At 36.6% G+C, this 18,863-nt stretch overlaps 1 protein-coding gene across 3 annotated transcripts in view; it reads left to right on the top strand.

The window, feature by feature from the left end:
- epha3 (eph receptor A3) overlaps nucleotides 1–18,863 on the top strand; it is a 126,573-nt gene that overhangs the window by 93,199 nt on the left and 14,511 nt on the right. For all 3 annotated transcript variants that reach the window (XM_051905925.1, XM_051905924.1, XM_051905926.1), the window contains exons 8-14: nucleotides 765–867; nucleotides 1,353–1,417; nucleotides 3,590–3,715; nucleotides 5,819–6,004; nucleotides 10,019–10,080; nucleotides 13,676–13,885; nucleotides 17,565–17,714. In XM_051905925.1, coding sequence (XP_051761885.1) covers nucleotides 765–867; nucleotides 1,353–1,417; nucleotides 3,590–3,715; nucleotides 5,819–6,004; nucleotides 10,019–10,080; nucleotides 13,676–13,885; nucleotides 17,565–17,714 — 902 coding nt within the window. The remainder of the gene's footprint in view (nucleotides 1–764; nucleotides 868–1,352; nucleotides 1,418–3,589; nucleotides 3,716–5,818; nucleotides 6,005–10,018; nucleotides 10,081–13,675; nucleotides 13,886–17,564; nucleotides 17,715–18,863) is intronic.

Genomic DNA, 18,863 nt, shown 5'->3' with positions numbered 1-18,863 from the left:
CAAGCATTTATGGTAAACTAAAATATACTGTAATGTCATTTCTACTGAAAGCTGTATATCTGTTGTTTAAATATATTTGTAATTTCACAGTTGAAATGATGAAGGTGCAATTTAATACATTTACAAAATATTAACTTTAATGTAATATTGAATAACACACTACACTTAAAATTATACGTTCCATGTTGTTTAGTATGTTAGTCTACACATAAAACACGAAAAAAAGTTTATTAAAATAGGATTTTAAAAACTACTTCAAGTAAAACTTTTAATTTGACATTATTGCAAAAATGCATTTTTAAAAAGTGTACGTAATTGTTACAAAAAACATGAAAGTGTACTCTCTTTAAGTATACACTTAAGTGGCCTTTTATATTAATATTGTATAATCTCCATGTACATTTTTTTTTAAATATACTTTTAAGATTTGAAGTACCCTTCAAGTGCACATTCAATACAATTAAGCTCTTTTTTTCTATACATTTTCTATATTTTTCTATTCTATACAATTAAGACTTTTTTTTTTTTTTTTTTTTGTATTTCAGTCTGTATGAAGTATTGAGTTATGATCTGTGGACAGGGGGTTTTAGGGTTAATGGCAGATAATGTCATTATTTTGATCAAATAAAGAAAAACAATCTAATGAAATTATATATTTGTGTTAATTGACATTGAGCAGCAAAGAAAGCCCTTGAAAAGCTACATTATCTGTCCAGTGTGTACATAATAATCTCCCTTTCTCTCTCTCTCTTTCTATCTCCCAGCCTTTTCCATCTCCAGTGAGAACAGTCAGGTAGTGCTGATCGCTATCTCCTCCGCTGTGGCCATCATCCTCCTCACTGTGGTGCTCTACATTGTGATTAGCAGGTCTGTCTGTCACTCAAACCACAGTCACACAGGGGTTTAAGTGTGCCCATCTTGAAGCTGTCACTTTGCTGTCTCAAGTCTCTCCCCAGGACCCTTGATCTCCCTCCCTTCAGATATGAGTATGAAAATGTGTGGCCCTTCATGTCTGTTGCCTATATATAGTTGTAGACGATTCACTTGGCAGAAGCTTTGTTATTTTTCCTGCCCCTGCTTTGCCGAATGTAACGGGCACCCTGAGAGTCAAGTGTCATGTCATGCAGAGGGGCTGATTTTGGCAGACTGCACCATTGAAAGTGCATGAATCTATGGCTTATTATAAGACCCCAGAATACTGTCATGCCTCATAGCAAAGCAAAACAGTCAAGTTGTTCCTGGCTCTGAATTTTGTCTGTTCAGGTTTTAAGTCCCTTTGTACATCATTTAGAGAAGAAAAATGTTCCAATTAAAGCTGAATAATTAACGCTTTTCATCACTTTAATTGACAGGTTGTGTAGATATAGCAAGTCCAAACATCCAGATGAAAAGAGGCTGCCCTTTGGCAACGGCCACTGTGAGTATATATAAATCTCAATAATTCTTCAGTCCTGCAAGTATTCAGGATCTTTCCAAGGATTTACTCATTCCTTACAAATAGTAAAAATAAAAACAAAGTTTTGCTGTGGTATTTATTTTTAAATGTCAGACAGCCCACAAGAACCTAGTAACAACTAAGGTTTTTATAATATCCCTTTGCTCCCGAGTTACAGCAAGCCAATTGTCCATATGCTACCATTTTTCACACTGGCAGAGGTATCAGGAAGGAAATTTAATGGAGGCCCACACAATTTCTCTTAGATTAACCTGCATGAGCTGCCCTGTAGGACTATAGCTTAGGTAACTGATTAGGTCATCCATAATAGACCTATCCATCTTGAAACCCAGCAAATTGCGTTTCTTGACAACCTTAGCTTTCTATCGTTTAGATTCAAATCAACAACCTATGTGACGGAATATGGTATTTTTTCCACTGGACCTCCCAAGCACAGCAAATGCTGCTCACAAGCATCAGTATTTTACAGTGCAAAGCAGTGATGTATTGACACTGCTCACACATTCTAGTTAGGGTTTTTTCTAACACCCTTACCCACAACGTCAAACTTCTGCAATTAATTCAGCCTGAATTAATAAACATACAAACAAAAATTTGTAGATATAGCTTCAGTAAAGTCACCATAATCTTGTAATCTTTAATGGAAAAACATCTCTTTTCTGATGACGTGTGCACCAGTGCATTGGCTGGCCAATAATCCATAATGACAATGACCCAATTAATTCCTGATGAACAAAATCAAGTTCTCCCCTACTTTTTCTCATTCAAGAAGCTGTTTCACTCAAATATATGTCACAATACAGAAGAAAAGACGATCACAATTTCCATTTCATGTCAACTTTAAGGTACAGTTGCATTTTATCATTGCTCGGCAAAATTTCATAAGCAAAATCCAGCCATTTCTATTCTAATTGGCATGATGAAGAATTTCGGCTGATGGACATCTGGTGGCGAAGAAATTTGCATAAGCGAATTTTGCTTTCGACTCAACTTTGGTGATACATAAATTCGCAGTGCCAACCAACAGCAAGCCTCTTGATTCAGCAGTGACCGCTGTATGGGCGGAGATTCGTAACTTAGGCCGTTTACACTTGGTATTAAGATGCGTTTGGGTCGATCGGATCACAAGTAGACGATGGAGACACATACCCGTTTACACCTGATGTTTTAATCCGTGCCTTTTGTTCAATTTCAACCACTTCTGTCCTGATTTATTCGAGGGGATGGTCTATGGGTGGGTAAATATATGGCATTTTTCAGATCTTTCGATCTAATGGACAAAATAAGCTCATTTACACCTGTGTTTAGCGTCGTCCACTTGTAATCCGATCGACCAAAACGTTAGGGTTAGGGTTAGAAATCTTAATACTAGGTGTAAAGCAAAACTGAAGATCCAAAATGGACGAGGCACTCATTCTGGTGGTATCTACTCTTCCAGTTTTGTATAACAGTACACTTCAGTATTATAAAATGGTCAATAAAAAGAGGCTTTTGGAAAGCAGTTATTTAGAGTTGGTTTTGTTGTTATTATTTCTGCATCATTCACTGTATTTTATCACATCTGTGGCCAGTTGCATCTTAAAAGTTAAGACTCAAATTTTTTTCATGAAGAGTGCTCCTAATTTTTTAAAGTCCGTAACATAAAAAGCTAGATTGGTCTAATTGGAATTGGAAAAATAACATTGATTACCCCTTGGTTAACTGCAAGTTGGTCAAACTAGATTAGTGGCTAAGTTTATGCAACCGGCCCCAGTTCCCGCATTCTTTCACCTGCAAAATTTCGCTGAGCAATGGCAAAAATGACCATACCTTTAGGTGTGCTGTTTTGGTCTTGTGAGCTTTATAATTATTTAATAAGAAAATCTCCTATTTCATTAATAGAATGTTCACCATTTCTACATATATTTGCATGCCAAACTATTACTGGTCTTTTCTTTCTTGTATCTATTTGACCATATAGTCATCTTGACACTGCAAATGGTCGCTGTTTATTGATACTAACATGTAGCAGGCAGGAGAAAAAAGCAATAAATGTCACAACAACAGCAAAGCTACACAGAACTGAATCAGTAACCCCCTGCCTCGTAAATGCTGGCATTTCCTTAAATCTAGTTTATTTTGTTTTATTTTCAGTGAGACTGCCTGGCATCAAGACCTATGTGGACCCACATACTTATGAAGACCCGAGTCAAGCCGTGCACGAATTCGCCAAGGAATTGGAAGCGTCTTGTATTGCCATTGACAAAGTCGTTGGGGCAGGTATGCAGTGTCATCCCTCACTCTTTGGTGCAATGAAACAAAGTTACCTGCCCGGGACAAAACTACACTTGTAACAAACATGGCAGGTGGTGTAAATGAGAATCATTTAGCACCACAGCTGGAGGTGTGTGGCTTTGAGATGGGGAAAGGGTCCCTCCCAGTGCTCATCCTCACTGCCTCAATGCCTTTAATAGACTGCCTGCTGCCGGAGCAGAGGAGCATGGGTAAGCAGAGCACACCTCCGGCTGGGATATTATATTTCACTCCCCACAGCTCTCTCTCTCTCTCTCTCTCTCTCTCTCTCTCTCTCTCTCTCTCTCTCTCTCCCTCTCCCCGCATCCCTGATGTCTTAAACAGCGAAGCACAAATCAAGATAATGCCTTGTGATTCATGGCTCTATAGATAATGCAGCAGCGGCCAACAAATAAAGGAACCGTTCACTTTTGATGCACCACCATAATGTCGGCATACAAACATCAGGGCTTACGCACCACAAATAAGCACGTTCCCTGGTTCAAATGTCACTTCTATTATAAATCTGCATTTTACAGCTTTCATACACTTTGGCAAGGTGCAAAAAGGTGACCTGGAACATGATCTACTGTATTAGCGTGGTTTTGGTAGACCTTCATTTATCTGCATAGCTTATCAGAGCGATCACTGCTGAGGATTAAGCCAGGTTGATATTTAAGATGGTCAACATCATCTGAGCACTGGCCAAGTCCAGCATGGCTGTTGTTTAGACAGCTTGCAATTGTTCCGGCTAACTTTTTCCAGACAGCAAACCTGGATTTCACCCATCTCTCTAAACTTGCATGGGAAATAAAGTAATTGCACATCGAATTACGCAAACAAGACACGGCCCTGGCCTGGATGTCTAGGTAGTGACATCATCTTTACCCAAATGTCCATCCAAGTCTCTGTCAATATCGTCCATTGTGGAGATCTGAACTCCTGCTGAGCACTTTGAAGTTTGCCCTACACCTGCTTATGTGCCCTGGAAATCAATTTAAGTATCTTTTCATCATTATGCTCCACCTTAAAACATTACTGACCAGTCCTACCTGTCCTAACCGCACTGTAAAAAAAAAGTTGCTTCCTTAAAAGAGAAAGTAAGTACAATCAATTTGGATGTTTAAGTCATTTCAACTTAAACTTACATTAAACTGACTTATAATTACTTATAATGACTAAAAATAATAATCTTGTATAACTTATAAAAAAGTTGAAAATTGCTTAACTTATTTTGATGAGTTAAAGCAATGTAAAAACATATGTTGTCATAACTTATTGATCATATTTTTTACAGTGTATAAATACAGTAAAAACAGTAATACTGTGAAATATTATAATTTAAAAGAGCTCTTTTCTATTTTAATATATTTTAAAATGTACTTTATGTGATGGCAAAGCTGGTTTACTCTAGTCTTCAGTGTCACACGTTCCTTCAGAAATTATTCTAATATGCTAATTTAGTGTTCAAGAAACATTTCTCATTATTATCAGTTTTGAAAAACTGTTGTGCTGCTTAACCATCATACTTTTTTTTTCAGGATTTTTTTAAAGAATAGAAAATTCGAAAGAATAGCATTTATTTGGAATATAAATCTTTTGTAACATTACAAATGTCTTTACTGTCATTTTTGACCAAATTCACGCATTCTTTCTTTATATATATACGTTTTAATTATTTTACTGTGGAGATTATTAATGTTGCTAACTTAGCACATTTCCCTTTTTAGTGACTCATTTGCCTCTATTCTGAGATGCAGTCTCAACAGTTTAATCACATTGCTGCATTTAATAATCTAAAATAAAAATGGCAGATAACAATGTTCTAACCCACATAAAGAACCCACTTTATGAGCATATTGTACCAAAAAATGTTCATGGAAATTTCCAGTACATTCCTATTGGATGTTTTGTCCCATTTTCCCACAGATGATTGTCTTGTTTCTTAGACAGACAAAGCTTAGATGTAATTCTTAAATCTATCAAATGCAGAAAGGAGAGGTAATTAACATGAATACAGTTTAATTAGAAGAGAAATCGATGCTTCTCCTGTTAGCCTTAATTTTCTCTAAAATAAGCATCTCTCACCAGGGGAGTTTGGAGAGGTGTGCAGTGGCCGACTGAAGCTACCGTCTAAGAAGGAGATCTGTGTGGCCATCAAGACTCTCAAAGCCGGATACACAGAGAAACAGAGGCGGGACTTCCTCAGTGAAGCGAGCATCATGGGACAGTTTGATCACCCCAACATCATCAGGTTGGAGGGTGTAGTCACACGAAGTAAGTAACATTGCACTCACCTGTTTTAAATTTAGTTCCAGTACCATTTTTTTATTATTATTATTCCACGTTAAAAGGAGAAAGATGAATTAGGTTTTTTTTTTTTTTTTTTTTTTGCTGCTGCATCTGTATGAAAAGCATGTGATAATTCTCCTGTGCTGTACAGTAAGTTGAATCTATTCAGAAGATTCATTTATCATGTTTAGATTTTCAGATATGTTAGTTCAGAGCTCGTCCTTTTGGGAGTATCTCATGTAAAACATTAGCTGTTTCCAGTTATGGAATATTAGTGAATGTCATGAAGTTGGCAAATCCGTTGCACAGAAAGCCACTGTTTTATTGACCTCTTTCTTGTAACGTTGGGCCAATGTCCAGCATGAGAGACAATTCACATAGGGCTGTAAATCACCTATGGTTGTAAATCTCCCTAGATCAGTCTCTATTATGTAGCATGATCAAAGCGAAATTCTCTAATCCATTCCACAATCCTCTTCAGGGACTCTTTTTCATGATATATGAGAAAATAGGAAAAAAATGTTCACACTTTACCTTCTGACTGCTAAGGCCTGGGTATATTTAATTTTCCACATTTTGCTCCGTCTTGAGTGTGCAAGCCTTCGAAGTACACTCTATTGATGGAGAGCACAGATGACGTTTTCGTTATATATTTGACGTCTTCAATATATTTGATATTTGAGCATTCCATCGCTCACAAAAACACAAGTGATGTGCGCAGCCTGATTTTTGTGTGTGTTACTTATAGTCTCTAGATATTCAAATTTTTTACCCAAAAAAATTATAGCACCATAAAAACAATTCATGTTTAAATAGGGCATTTCGCAATATAATGTCTATTGTTCAAAAGCATTTGTTGAAGTAATCATTAACAGCATTTTTTTTATCCAAAAAAAAAATAAATTACACGTATGTTATATTTTAAATATAAAAAGTATATATATATATATATATATATATATATATATATATATATATATATATATATAAGAACTTGAACTTTGATTTTGCTTGATAATTTTTAAGCAAAATCAAATGTTTCATTTTAGTATTACTTGTTTTTCATTCAGGCAAACTTTTTTTTTTTTTAAATAAGTAATGAAAAACATTCTGTTTCCCAGCCAAGTTTTGTTTCATTCTGTTTTAAGTAGTATTCAGAAAGGAATGTAACAGTTTCCTTTCATGTCCATAATTCCTCATAAAATGAGGATTATGTTGGTTGAGTAAATCTTACTGTGCTCACGCTCTAGAGTTTTTGACTGTAAATAATGGGAAACTTCATTGTAAATGACTGTCAAATGTGGCTGTTCCTGGGAAGGAACTGTGTGTGTGTGTGTGTGTGTGTGTGTGTGTGTGTGTGTGTGTGTGTGTGTGTGTGTGTGTGTGTGTGTGTGTGTTTTTAGGGAGGTGGTGCACTTTGCGTGCGTTTGAAAGTAAGTCTGGGGTGCCGAGTTTGGGACGTGGGGCCAGAGGAGGTTGGCATGTGTCTGCTGTAGCCTCTGACGTGACGTGATTTATTAACTCTGCCCTGTTAATTCTTAATAATCCAGAGACTTTCACACCCCATTTAACCTGCTGATTTTGGCCCTGTGTTAGGCAAAATATTTGCGGAGCAGCAATTGCTGCTTCACAGAGACGAAGGGGCCGGGATACTGATTACGAGCGGGATTTCAGGATCAAAAGTTTACAGGATAGATGTGTGGTTTAAGGAGGAGGGATTTTTTTGCTATCAGAAACCATAAAACAACTCAACTTAAATCTAAAGACTGGCCATTACAGATTGTCTAATGTTTTAACTGTGTGCAGTAAAACACTGAAAGTATTGCACTGCATTAAAACTAATTATTTATTTATTTATTAAAAAAATCTGCATTTCGTCTTGTTTTTTTTTGTTGTTTTTTTTTGCTTTTTCTTTTTATAGCGCTTATTTATAGAAAACAGAGAATTTTGAGAATATTATAGAGAAAATATCTTTACTTAAGTTTCCTATTTTCTTTTTGAACAAGAAAAAATGTAGGGCGGGACTTGATTTTGTCCATTGGGAATTAATTGGATTGTTGAATCATTGTGGTTTGCTATGATCTCATGTGAGTGACAGGGTGTCCCGCCCTTGCAGCAGTAAACGCATCATCAGAGAGAGATGAGCTGCAAGAATATGCAAGTTAATTTGATTAAAGATTATGAGGGCACATGAATTCATAGTCTTATTATTTTACACAATTTTGTTTTCCAAGTAAATTAATCTCCTTTTAGGATGCAAATACTGATCAAAAATAATTTTGCTGTGTTCATCCACTCTGTGGAATAAACTTGATGTAAGCAAGACTGTTATATTCATAAGCTATGCAGTGTTACTCTTCTCCACTCATTTTAATTACACACATTTCATAAATTTCATTCATCACAGTGCTGTGCTGTCAGTTGTTGGAACTCTGAGAGGAAAAAAAGACTAAATTATGACTACTGCACATACATATTGTGACAACACAGGCTGGTCATCAGGCTATTATTGATATAAAGCCGTTTTATGTACAGGCTTTGAAATAAGGCGCAGATAAAGTGCAGATGATAAAACCAGTGATTTACGAGCAGCAGGACAGAGAAAATAAAGCTGTCAGACAATGACAGTTGACCTTGTGGTCCTTCCAAGTTCAGCCCAAGACTCTTTTCATCCTGCAGGAAACTCTCATTTACCTGAAGTCACTGTAAGTCATGGTTATGATTGCTGACCTCGTGGTGTCAGAGGTGTCATGTGAAGAGGTGCACCTCTGATCCGACAGCCCTGCTTTTGTTATGGGCTTCAGACAATTTCTGTGATGTGTTGAAAACCTGGTGTGTAGCCAACAGCCTGATCTGTTCACCCTCTCAAACTCTATAAAAAAAGATTCAGCTGCTTAACCCGGGGCCTTTTATAACACCCACATGTAGCGCTGAGAACTGTACGAGTGAATCTTGTGAAACCTGTCAGGAACTCATCCAGGTCACATTTCAGCCCAAAATCAAATGAAACAAATTATGTTTTAATGCTTAGCCTACTAAGATTTTCCTCATTTTCATGGCAATTAAGCATATTTCCTTTTCTTTATTTAATTCCCATTAATATCAATACTGATTTTCATTACTGTAATTAAAAAATACAGACATAAAAACAGACATCAAATACTACCAACCATATTATACAGGTAAAGCAAAATATTTTCTGTTAAAGTGTCATTTCTTTTATTTTAGTATAGTATAGAACTTTTAGTAATGGAAGAGTTTACACATAAAAGATGAATAAAAGCTTTACCAGTTGTTACACTTTACCTGTATTCAAGCATTTCAATAATATATAATTATTTGGTCTTTTGAACTTTCTATACATCCAAGAACCCTGAAATAAAATAATGTTTTAATAATAAGAAATGTTAATTGCATGAGCACCAAATCAGCATATATGAATGATTACTGAAGGATCGTGTGACACTGAAGTCTGAAGTAATGGTTGCTGAGAATCCAACATAGAAATAAATGACATTTTAAAGTATATTAATGTATCAGTTGTCTTAAATTGTAATAATATATCACAATATGTTAATCAAGTAACTGTAGCCTTGGTGAACATAAGAGACTTCTTTCAAAAAATCTTTTTGTAGAGAAATTTGCTTAATTATCATGATGAAAAAAAAAAAGTTCTTGACAGGTTTCATGACCCGTACTCATAAATCCCTTCTAGATGGATTCAGTGTCGTCATTGAAATAACTTTGAAAGTCGTCATGCTGAGCATATATATCTAAACTTAAGGTCAAACTTATCCATGCCTTTGAATGTATTATTTTTTTTCTTGAAGATTCTGTCTTTGAAGATGTTTTCTTTTGTCCAACATAAGCTCATTAGTTTGCAAATTGGGTAATTTAACCTTCCAATAGAAATGACAGCATTGCAGAAAAGCACAGCTCAGATTTGGCACATCTTTTCTCGATTAGACTAAGACATGTCTGAATTCTCTCTCTCCTCAGGTAAACCCGTGATGATAGTGACCGAGTACATGGAGAACGGCTCCTTGGATGGCTTCCTGCGAGTGAGTGTGACACACTGAGCACATTTAATGAGACTCCATTATGTATGATCAGAGGAAAGGCACAGAGGGCTCATCCTAAAATCATTTAAAAACCCATCTGCATCTTAGCTTCTCCTGCATTCTCACAGTACCTGCTTATCACAGCATGCCTTAAATTCTCCCAAGCTCTCTGAACATTTTATTCTCATTTATACAAATAGACACTAATTGCTCTCCCCTGCCTCACCTATGTCTCTATTTGCTGCAGAGAGATTAGTTTTTTTTTTTTTGACGGTGCCTTTGTGTTCGTAACGTCGCACAAATTCATCACATTCGCATTCATTGCTGAGGCGCAGGCCTCTTTAAATAGACACTGACACTACCTGTGTTTCAAACGCTTTGTAGTGTCAGAATTTCACTTGAGCCTATATGCACAATGGCCTCATTCTCTCATACAGAACAGACCAGGCTTGTGCTCAGAAGAAACGCTCATAGAGAGCACGGATTCGCTTGTGCGCAGACTGAAACAGCACTGGGGAGACTGGCTCGCCGCCTGCCAGCCCATCCGTGCCAGTTAAACGGACTGGGCATGCTCTGTCCTTCAGATGACTTCCTCTTAGCCCATCGCTCGCACTGCGAAAATAAACAAGCAAACAACAGGCTGTGGGATGGCCCATCTGAAAAGTGCTGATAAATGCGCTAATGAGCTCATTAAATGGGTCAGCTTAACCTTTGGCTGTGGCCATCCTGCCTTGGCTCTGATACACCTGACATATGAATTTATCAGCCTTGTGTCATTTTTCAACAGTTTACCACCAGCAGGGCGTGCCAGACAATCTGCTATTTGTAGAACAAAATGAACACGCCAGAATTTGATGCATTGGATGGAGCTTGCACTCATAAAAATAACTGAAAATTGGGAACAAATTCATCTTTATTCAGGTGTCCAACCGTTTATTTAGAGGTTCAATGTAGAGTTTCTAAATGTCCATTGCTGTAGACTTGGGCACTACAATGAATAATAAATATACGGTGTGATCAGGGAGTACATCATTCGGGTTATGCAAGTAAAAATCCTATTCATTTTCTCCATTAAGAGATTAATTTCTAGCCAGAATGTGTAAACCTTTACTTAGAACTTTTAACATGAACTCCAGCGTGATATAGAAGCCAAACTTCATTTTTAAAAAGTTGTGTTAAAAAGAGCCTAGTGGAGAACTACACTACCCACAATCGTGAAGAGAGATCCACCAATCAGAGAAGTCTCTGTTACCATGGACCAAGCTCAGCACTGACCACCCACTCCTGTGGCACTTCTATACAGTATTTGTATACACTACTGTACAAAAGTGTGGGGTCGGTGTGATTTTTTAAAAAGATTTTTAATCATAAGTCTCTTATATGTTCACCAAGGCTGCATTTATTTGATCAAAAACACAGTAAAAATGGCAATATTGTGAAATATTATTATAATTTAAAATAACTTTTTTCTATTTGAAAATATTTTCTAATGCAATTTCTTATGGTGGCAAAGCTGAATTCTCAGCAGCCATTACTGTCGTTTTCACATGATCAAGTGACCCTTCAAAAATCATTCTAATATGTTGATTTGATATTTATTTATTTATTTTTCAGGATTCTTTGATGAACAAAGTTTAAAAGAACAGGATTTGTAACATCCTATCTATTGTAAATCTGTTGTAACATTGTAAATGTCTTTACTGTCACTTGATTAATTTAATACATCATTGCTGAATAAATATTAAATATTAATTTAAAAAAAAAATCTTACTGACCCTTATGAGTGTTTGTGTATATTAGAATATTTTACAATAAACTAATCACTGACTTAAATTCTTGTCAATATAAGACCAATGAACATAAGTACACAGCCTGATTTTCATATACTTTTATTGTAAGTCATCTCAAAGCTAGTTGTTCTATAGGGGTGGGGGGAAAGTGAACTAGAAAAATACATCCGAAATCAAGAGCATCGAAAAAGTGGACACTAACTGTTACACTCTACCGAATGAGTATGCAAAGGCAGATTATTAAAACAATCTGAGCAAACAAGGCATGGAGTTAGCAGGACCTGTATGAACTGTGTTCCGTGTGTGTCTGCACAGGATCCCACTCCCAGAAATGAGAGAAAAGTTGCAGTGTTCTGCAGCAATTTCCTGCACACTGCAGCCTGGCCTGCACTCTATCAAAGAGATCTGTCATCCTCCCTCGAACGCGCTTCCTTGCCACTGCTCATGTCACTATTATTAGCAAGCCTTTGAACCTCTCAGAGCTCCTTTCTCTTCCAGGTGGTCCAGGGTTTATTTTCATCCAAACTTAGTTTGTATGCAGTACATAAACACTGACATAGAAAGAAAGTTAAAATAGGGTGGACAGAGACAAGGAACAAGAGGAAGAAAGAGAAAAACTTGAAATTTGCAACTAGAGGAATAGTTCAAACAATAATAAAGATTGGGCATTGTTTGCTTCTCATGTCGTTCCAGACCTGTATGATTTTCTTTGTTCTGTGGAACACAAAAGTGAAAAACTGAATGGGGACTGGAGATGTCAAGCTGCAAAAATGACTCCAAAGATCGAAATATTTGATCCAGTGAAAAATCCTTTTATCTATCTATCTATCTATCTATCTATCATATATATATATATATATATATATATATATATATATATACTTATTTTATGTCAGATAGTTGCCAAGGCATTTCTTATTTTTGTTTAGTTTCACTTTAAGTACTAAAATAACTAAAACCAAAAACTAAACATTTATAAAAACGATATAGACATATTAAAAAAAAAAAAAAAAAAAAGATAAAAATACACAACAAAATGACTAAACTTTAATTAAAATAAAAAAAAATCTAATTCAAAAAATTAACCAAAAAATGTAATAGTTTATGGTTTGTATTTATTGTAACTGCTTGGAAAAGGTTGACCAGAACATTCTTCAAATTTTCGCCTTTTATGTTTTTTCAGAAGATATAAAGTCATACCCATTTGGAACTACAGTAAGCTACATGAAGATGAGTAAAACATTTTTGGAAGAACTATTTCTTTATGACTGCAGTTTGCCTGTCTTTGGTATAGAAAGCCATTTCTCCAGAGCTCCCTGACAAATCAATGCTATCTCACTCATCCGGCCAGTCTCTCCCTCTCCTACTGAAGCGCTTCCTCCCATGGTGTTTATCTCCAAGTCCTGAGCATATCATTCTTCGTATAAAAGGCCTATTCACACGCAGCAGTGTAAACACTGTGAGCCTGCCAGTGGGCTTCAGTTCAGATATGCAGTCAGCGATGTGTTCTTCTGTACATCCTATTTATATTCTTCAACAAGTTGCTGCACACCGTGGATAGAACCAGAAAAGACAGTCAAATGTTCATATTTATTAAGTCAAGGATCTGCTACTCTCAGCAAAACCATTTCATGAGTCGTGAGATGGAGTTAGCTCAAGACAGATGTCTTTGTAAATGTCAGGCAGTGTTTTGAGATATGAGTCACCAATGTTCCATTTTGTTTTATAACCCATAGCATGACTTCTGTTTATACAGTCAATATAAAACACATATTTGACTTTTCCCTTCTTCCCATCTCTTTCAGAAACACGACGCCCAGTTCACAGTGATTCAGCTGGTGGGCATGCTACGTGGCATTGCATCTGGTATGAAGTATCTGTCGGATATGGGTTACGTGCACAGAGACTTGGCCGCTCGGAACATCCTGGTCAACAGCAACCTAGTGTGTAAAGTGTCAGACTTCGGCTTGTCCAGAGTTCTGGAGGATGACCCAGAAGCTGCCTACACAACAAGAGTAAGTCACACTCACTTTTTTTTTTTTTTTTTAGTCAGTTCAGCAGTCAAATTAAACAATAAGCAATAACAAATGTTACCCAATGGATTTACATGTTTTATCTGTTTAGATGTCATGTCCCATAATACTTTAACTTGACATTTTTTGGAAATTTAAATATACTCCAGTTTCCTTCTTGACTAGCTCAAAGGATAAGTCTGGTGAATTTATTTTCACCATATTTATTAGTGATTTTAAGTTGACCTGAGAGGATAGAGAGATGCTCTATAAACAGTGCAGTGACATTCAAAAGTCAGTAAAATTGTATTCTTTGATGTATAGAAATTTTACAATAACAGCCTAGAAATCTTTTTTTAACATTGTGATTTACTGTCATTTTGGTAACACTTTAGTATAGGGAACACATATAAACCATTAACTACGACTTTTCCCTCAATAAACTCCTAATTTACTGCTTATTAATAGTTAGTAAGGTAGTTGTTAAGTTTAGGTATTGGGTAGGATTAAGAATGTAGAATAAGGTCATGCAGAATAAGGCATTAATATGTGCTTAATAAGTACTAATAAACAGCCAATATTCTATTAATATGCATGCTAATAAGCAACTAGTTAAAAGTCCCTAAAAATAAAGTGTTACCGTCATTTTTATCAATTAATATATCCCTGCTAAATAAAATTCTGTATAAATAATGAAGTATTTATAATTCTTAAAAAAAAAAACTTGCTGACCTCAAACTTTTAAACATGGATGGATGGATGGATGGTCAGAGTGAAAAACATAGATAGATAGATAGATAGATACATAGATACATATTTGATTGATTGATTGATTGAGGTTAGATTTGGGGAAGGAACATGTTTTAGTGCATTGTTTTACGCCTTAAACCGAAGGTTCTGTCAGCCGTGGTTAGACTCTGCGCTGAATCTGTGGAAAGATTTCAAACAAGGTAAAATGTGTTAAACAGAGTTGAGAGGACTACACTCTTTTAGTAGCTGAAAGCATCAACATGACACGCAAGGGACAAGGTATGTGTAGAACTTTGTAAATGATGGGCAGAAATCTGCAGAGCATATTCTGTGTGGGCCAGGCCATGGTTGACCAATGTAGCTCACTGTCACCTCTCAGCCAGCATGTCTGATCGTTATTCCCCGGGATTAATAACCATATTCGTCACTCTCATCCTTAAGAGCAGCATTCATTCTCAGAAGAGATAACTAATGCATAAATACACTTAGAGTCGGGCATAAATCCACAGCATGTGAGTCTTGAAGAGATATTGCTGCCTAAATTACCAATACAAGTGTCACCTAACATAAGTGTTACACTGATATATGGCATATGCTGGGGAGGGGAAGTCCAACATGTTATTAGTTAGATAAACCCAAATTGCTTGGGTTGTACTTGTGTCCGACAGCCAATGTAAATGTGTGTTTTCACCGTTACAACCAGACCCCCCACTGCATCATTGTGCGGCTATGAGAACCTCAAACCCACAAGAATGCTGGCAACTTTCACCTTCTACTTCTATTAAAGCAAAAGGATACATTGTGTCACATTTTACATTCATTAGCAGTGATCTTGCAGGGACTGTTTGTACGCACTCAATGGGGAGGCCTGTGCACAAGTGGGTTTATTTTTTAAAGGCCTTGTGTTTGGAGAATGTGGGTAGGAATTGTGTGACTTGGCCAGGTTGCTGGTTGGCTTTGGCTCTACCCTGTTCTCTCTCAGTCTACCTCCTTCATGAAGGTTGAGTGTAGAGTTACCCCAGCAGCCGAGCTGGGTAAATACTACGCAATGTCCTCTGAGGAAGAGGACCTGAGCACATGAAACAAGCCCATGCAGCCAGCTTTCAGAGCTGAGGACAGGATCGATGAAGGTGGTGGTCTACCACAAACCATGACCAAAGTTGGTGTATAGAAACAATTTTCACAAATGCAAAGAAACGGAAAGTAACACATTGAAAAATAAATGTGAAAATGTGAAGTACAGAAATTGAAATAGTATTTTCTTGTAAAACATATTCCAGTAATCTTTGTTGTATTTTATATAGCCTAGGAGTAAATGGACCACTTATAGAAAAAATAATTGAAAATCGTAACGCTCAATATGGTGATTTTTGAAAGTCCCAACTTTTAAAAGAGCCAGTTGACTCTTTGATTGAGTTTTTTTTTATGTTTGTTTGTTTTTTTTTATGTTTGGTTTTTTTTTTTTACCTCAAAGGAATAGTTCAGCTGGAAATTATGTTATCTGTTACTTACACACATGTGGTTCCAAACCCATAAGACATTTGTACATCTTCGAAACAAATGAAGACATTTTAATAAAACTTGAAACTTGTCCCTCCATTGAAAGTCCATTCCACCAAAACTTGAGGCTTCATAAAGACAGTAAAAAAGTAATCCATATGAATTGACAGTTCCAAGTCTTGCTTTATATGATGAACAGATTTAATTTAGATGTTTATTCACATATCAACATTGATCAACACACATATATACACTATTAAATATAAAGGTTCCAAAATGTTCCATTCCAGTTTCCTCAAAGAATCTTTCAGTGAACAGTTCTTAACAGTTCTTAAAAGAGACTAAATCACATTAAACCTACTATAAAACCTATATAATAAAACCTACTTCGGTTTTTAAGAGTATGCGAGGGTCTGCGTACAGTGTGGTGACACAAATTTTGTCACCAGAATAGACCTTATTCAGAGCAGCACCATGACAGTTATGAAAGCAAGGCTGTGAGGGATAGACTTACCGTGTTTTCAATGGCATCTGCTGTAAAAAAGCTGTATAAAGCTCCTTGATCACTTATAATTTTCCACAGCTCATGTTGTCTGGAGTTTTTTGTCTACTGAAATTTCTTGGAAAGATATTTTTGTAGTGTTTCGTCAGCAGAACAATGAAAAAACACATTAAATATCAGTACAACCCACTGAAGAGATGTAGTATCCCTCACAGCATCGCTTTCATTCCCATGCGCAGGTTGCCCATGCGCATTGAATTTGTTTTGCACTGATCAGTTGTTCCACAAGGTGGCAACACTGGCCCCGGCCATTGTTTCACAGTAGAAAATGAAACTAAAGAGACGAAACAACAACAAAATACCAGAGACTGCAACAACAACAGACGCCTGCATTGATAAGCACTTGTATGAGGGGGTTATGAGATAGCCGTAACTTTAGTTTAAAAGAATACAATGACATATTTATCAGTCATAACTTCTGGAGAAAAACAGCTCAGATGCTGGCCAAAGATGAAACTTTCTAGAGCACATGTGTCGGCCACCTGCGTTTACGCACGCTATCAAATTAGGTATACTTTGAGTATAAATAAGGCTACGCGTTCGACTCTACGCATACACTATACAAAGTATACTTTAGGCTTAACACTGATGTTATATTATCAATTCCATTTCAAACATGATCAAATCCTAATGGTAGCTCAGAGCTTGTTTCAAACGCTCATTTATTAGATGCATGGCACTCTCAAAAATCCCCCCTCCTCCACCATCTCTGACACCTTACATATGGCCTGTTTTAAACACCATTCATACAGATTACACGATTTGGCATATGAAAGTTAGAGTATATGCTTGTTATTCCAAAATATGTGTTTGGATATTGTCACAGATGGCAATATGTTTCCTTGACAGATGGATTTTGTCTGTTTATAGGGTGGCAAGATTCCAATCCGATGGACCGCACCAGAGGCCATCGCCTATCGTAAGTTTACCTCGGCCAGTGACGTATGGAGCTATGGGATTGTGCTGTGGGAGGTCATGTCTTACGGAGAAAGGCCTTATTGGGAGATGTCCAATCAGGACGTGAGTAGAGCGGCTGTCAGCAAAGCAATCCAATGTATTCCCTGCCAAAATAGATCAGTGTGGCATATGTTCAATGTTTGATTTGATTTCAAGAGTCTTCCACAGAAAAAATAAAATAAAATACAGCATAAGAGGCCATTCACACAGAACATGGAAATATTAACTTAAAATCTCAAGGGGTAGTAAATGTTTTGTATCTATGAAATTCGGCTCACAAAAAAAAAAAAAAAAAAAAAACTTGGGAACCCCTGATCTAGGCAATGTTTGCAGAAAAACAACAGGAAAAACAGTGCCGTAGGCTGCAAAAACATGCTCTGTGTGAATAGCTACTACGAGTTTGAAATGACTGAGTTGGGAGTGAATAAATAATGACAGAATTTTCCTTTCTGGGTGAACAATTTAATTAAACCAGCAAGATTTTCTTTGATAAACCAGCAAGCAAGCTAGTTTTGCTGGTGAACAGCATGGCTAGACCATTCATGCTGCTCTAAACTGCTCTTATGTAGTAAATAATAATAAAAAAAAATAAAAAATAAAAAAATAAAAAACATACCTTAGCTAGCTACAGTCAGCTTCACAAAGACATCAAACCGAACACACACTAAGCGGCCGATGGTGAAAACCTGCTTTTTGATTCACAGGCAGAGAGAAATGCTATAGCTTTTACAGAAAGATAAGAAAAAGAGTCATGTGTGGAATTGTGGTGAATGTGTAGTGTTTTGTTATGAAATCTTGTTGTGTTGATATTGTTATAGTTCTTTAGCACTGACCCTGAGCAGTGGCCTAATTGCTGCAGTTCAGTAACTTAACCCTGAGCAAATGAGGCCCTGAGAGTTTATTTGAACTGGATTGTGGCAGTGCCTATGATCAAGTGATGAAAAGCAAAAGGGAGTAACAGTTCTGAGGCAGCTGATTTTGTGTAGTTGCATGAACGGATATGCTCTGTTTTTGTTTATCGTACTGGATGGTGACATTTGGGGAAGAGGAAATATGTCCTGACTGAATCACTCAAAAGACAGGAAATTGAAGAAAATATTTCAGCAAATTACAGTGCCTCATCTTTTCAAGGAATAGTTCACCCAAAAATGGAAATTTTGACTTCATTTACTCACCCACTGTATATGTTTTTTCCGATCTTGTGAAAGGAGT

Source organism: Ctenopharyngodon idella, chromosome 9, assembly GCF_019924925.1.
Source record: "Ctenopharyngodon idella isolate HZGC_01 chromosome 9, HZGC01, whole genome shotgun sequence".
Classification (NCBI taxonomy): Eukaryota; Metazoa; Chordata; class Actinopteri; order Cypriniformes; family Xenocyprididae; genus Ctenopharyngodon; species Ctenopharyngodon idella.
Note: the sequence above shows the minus strand (reverse complement) of the source record. Positions and strands in the feature narration are given on the sequence as shown.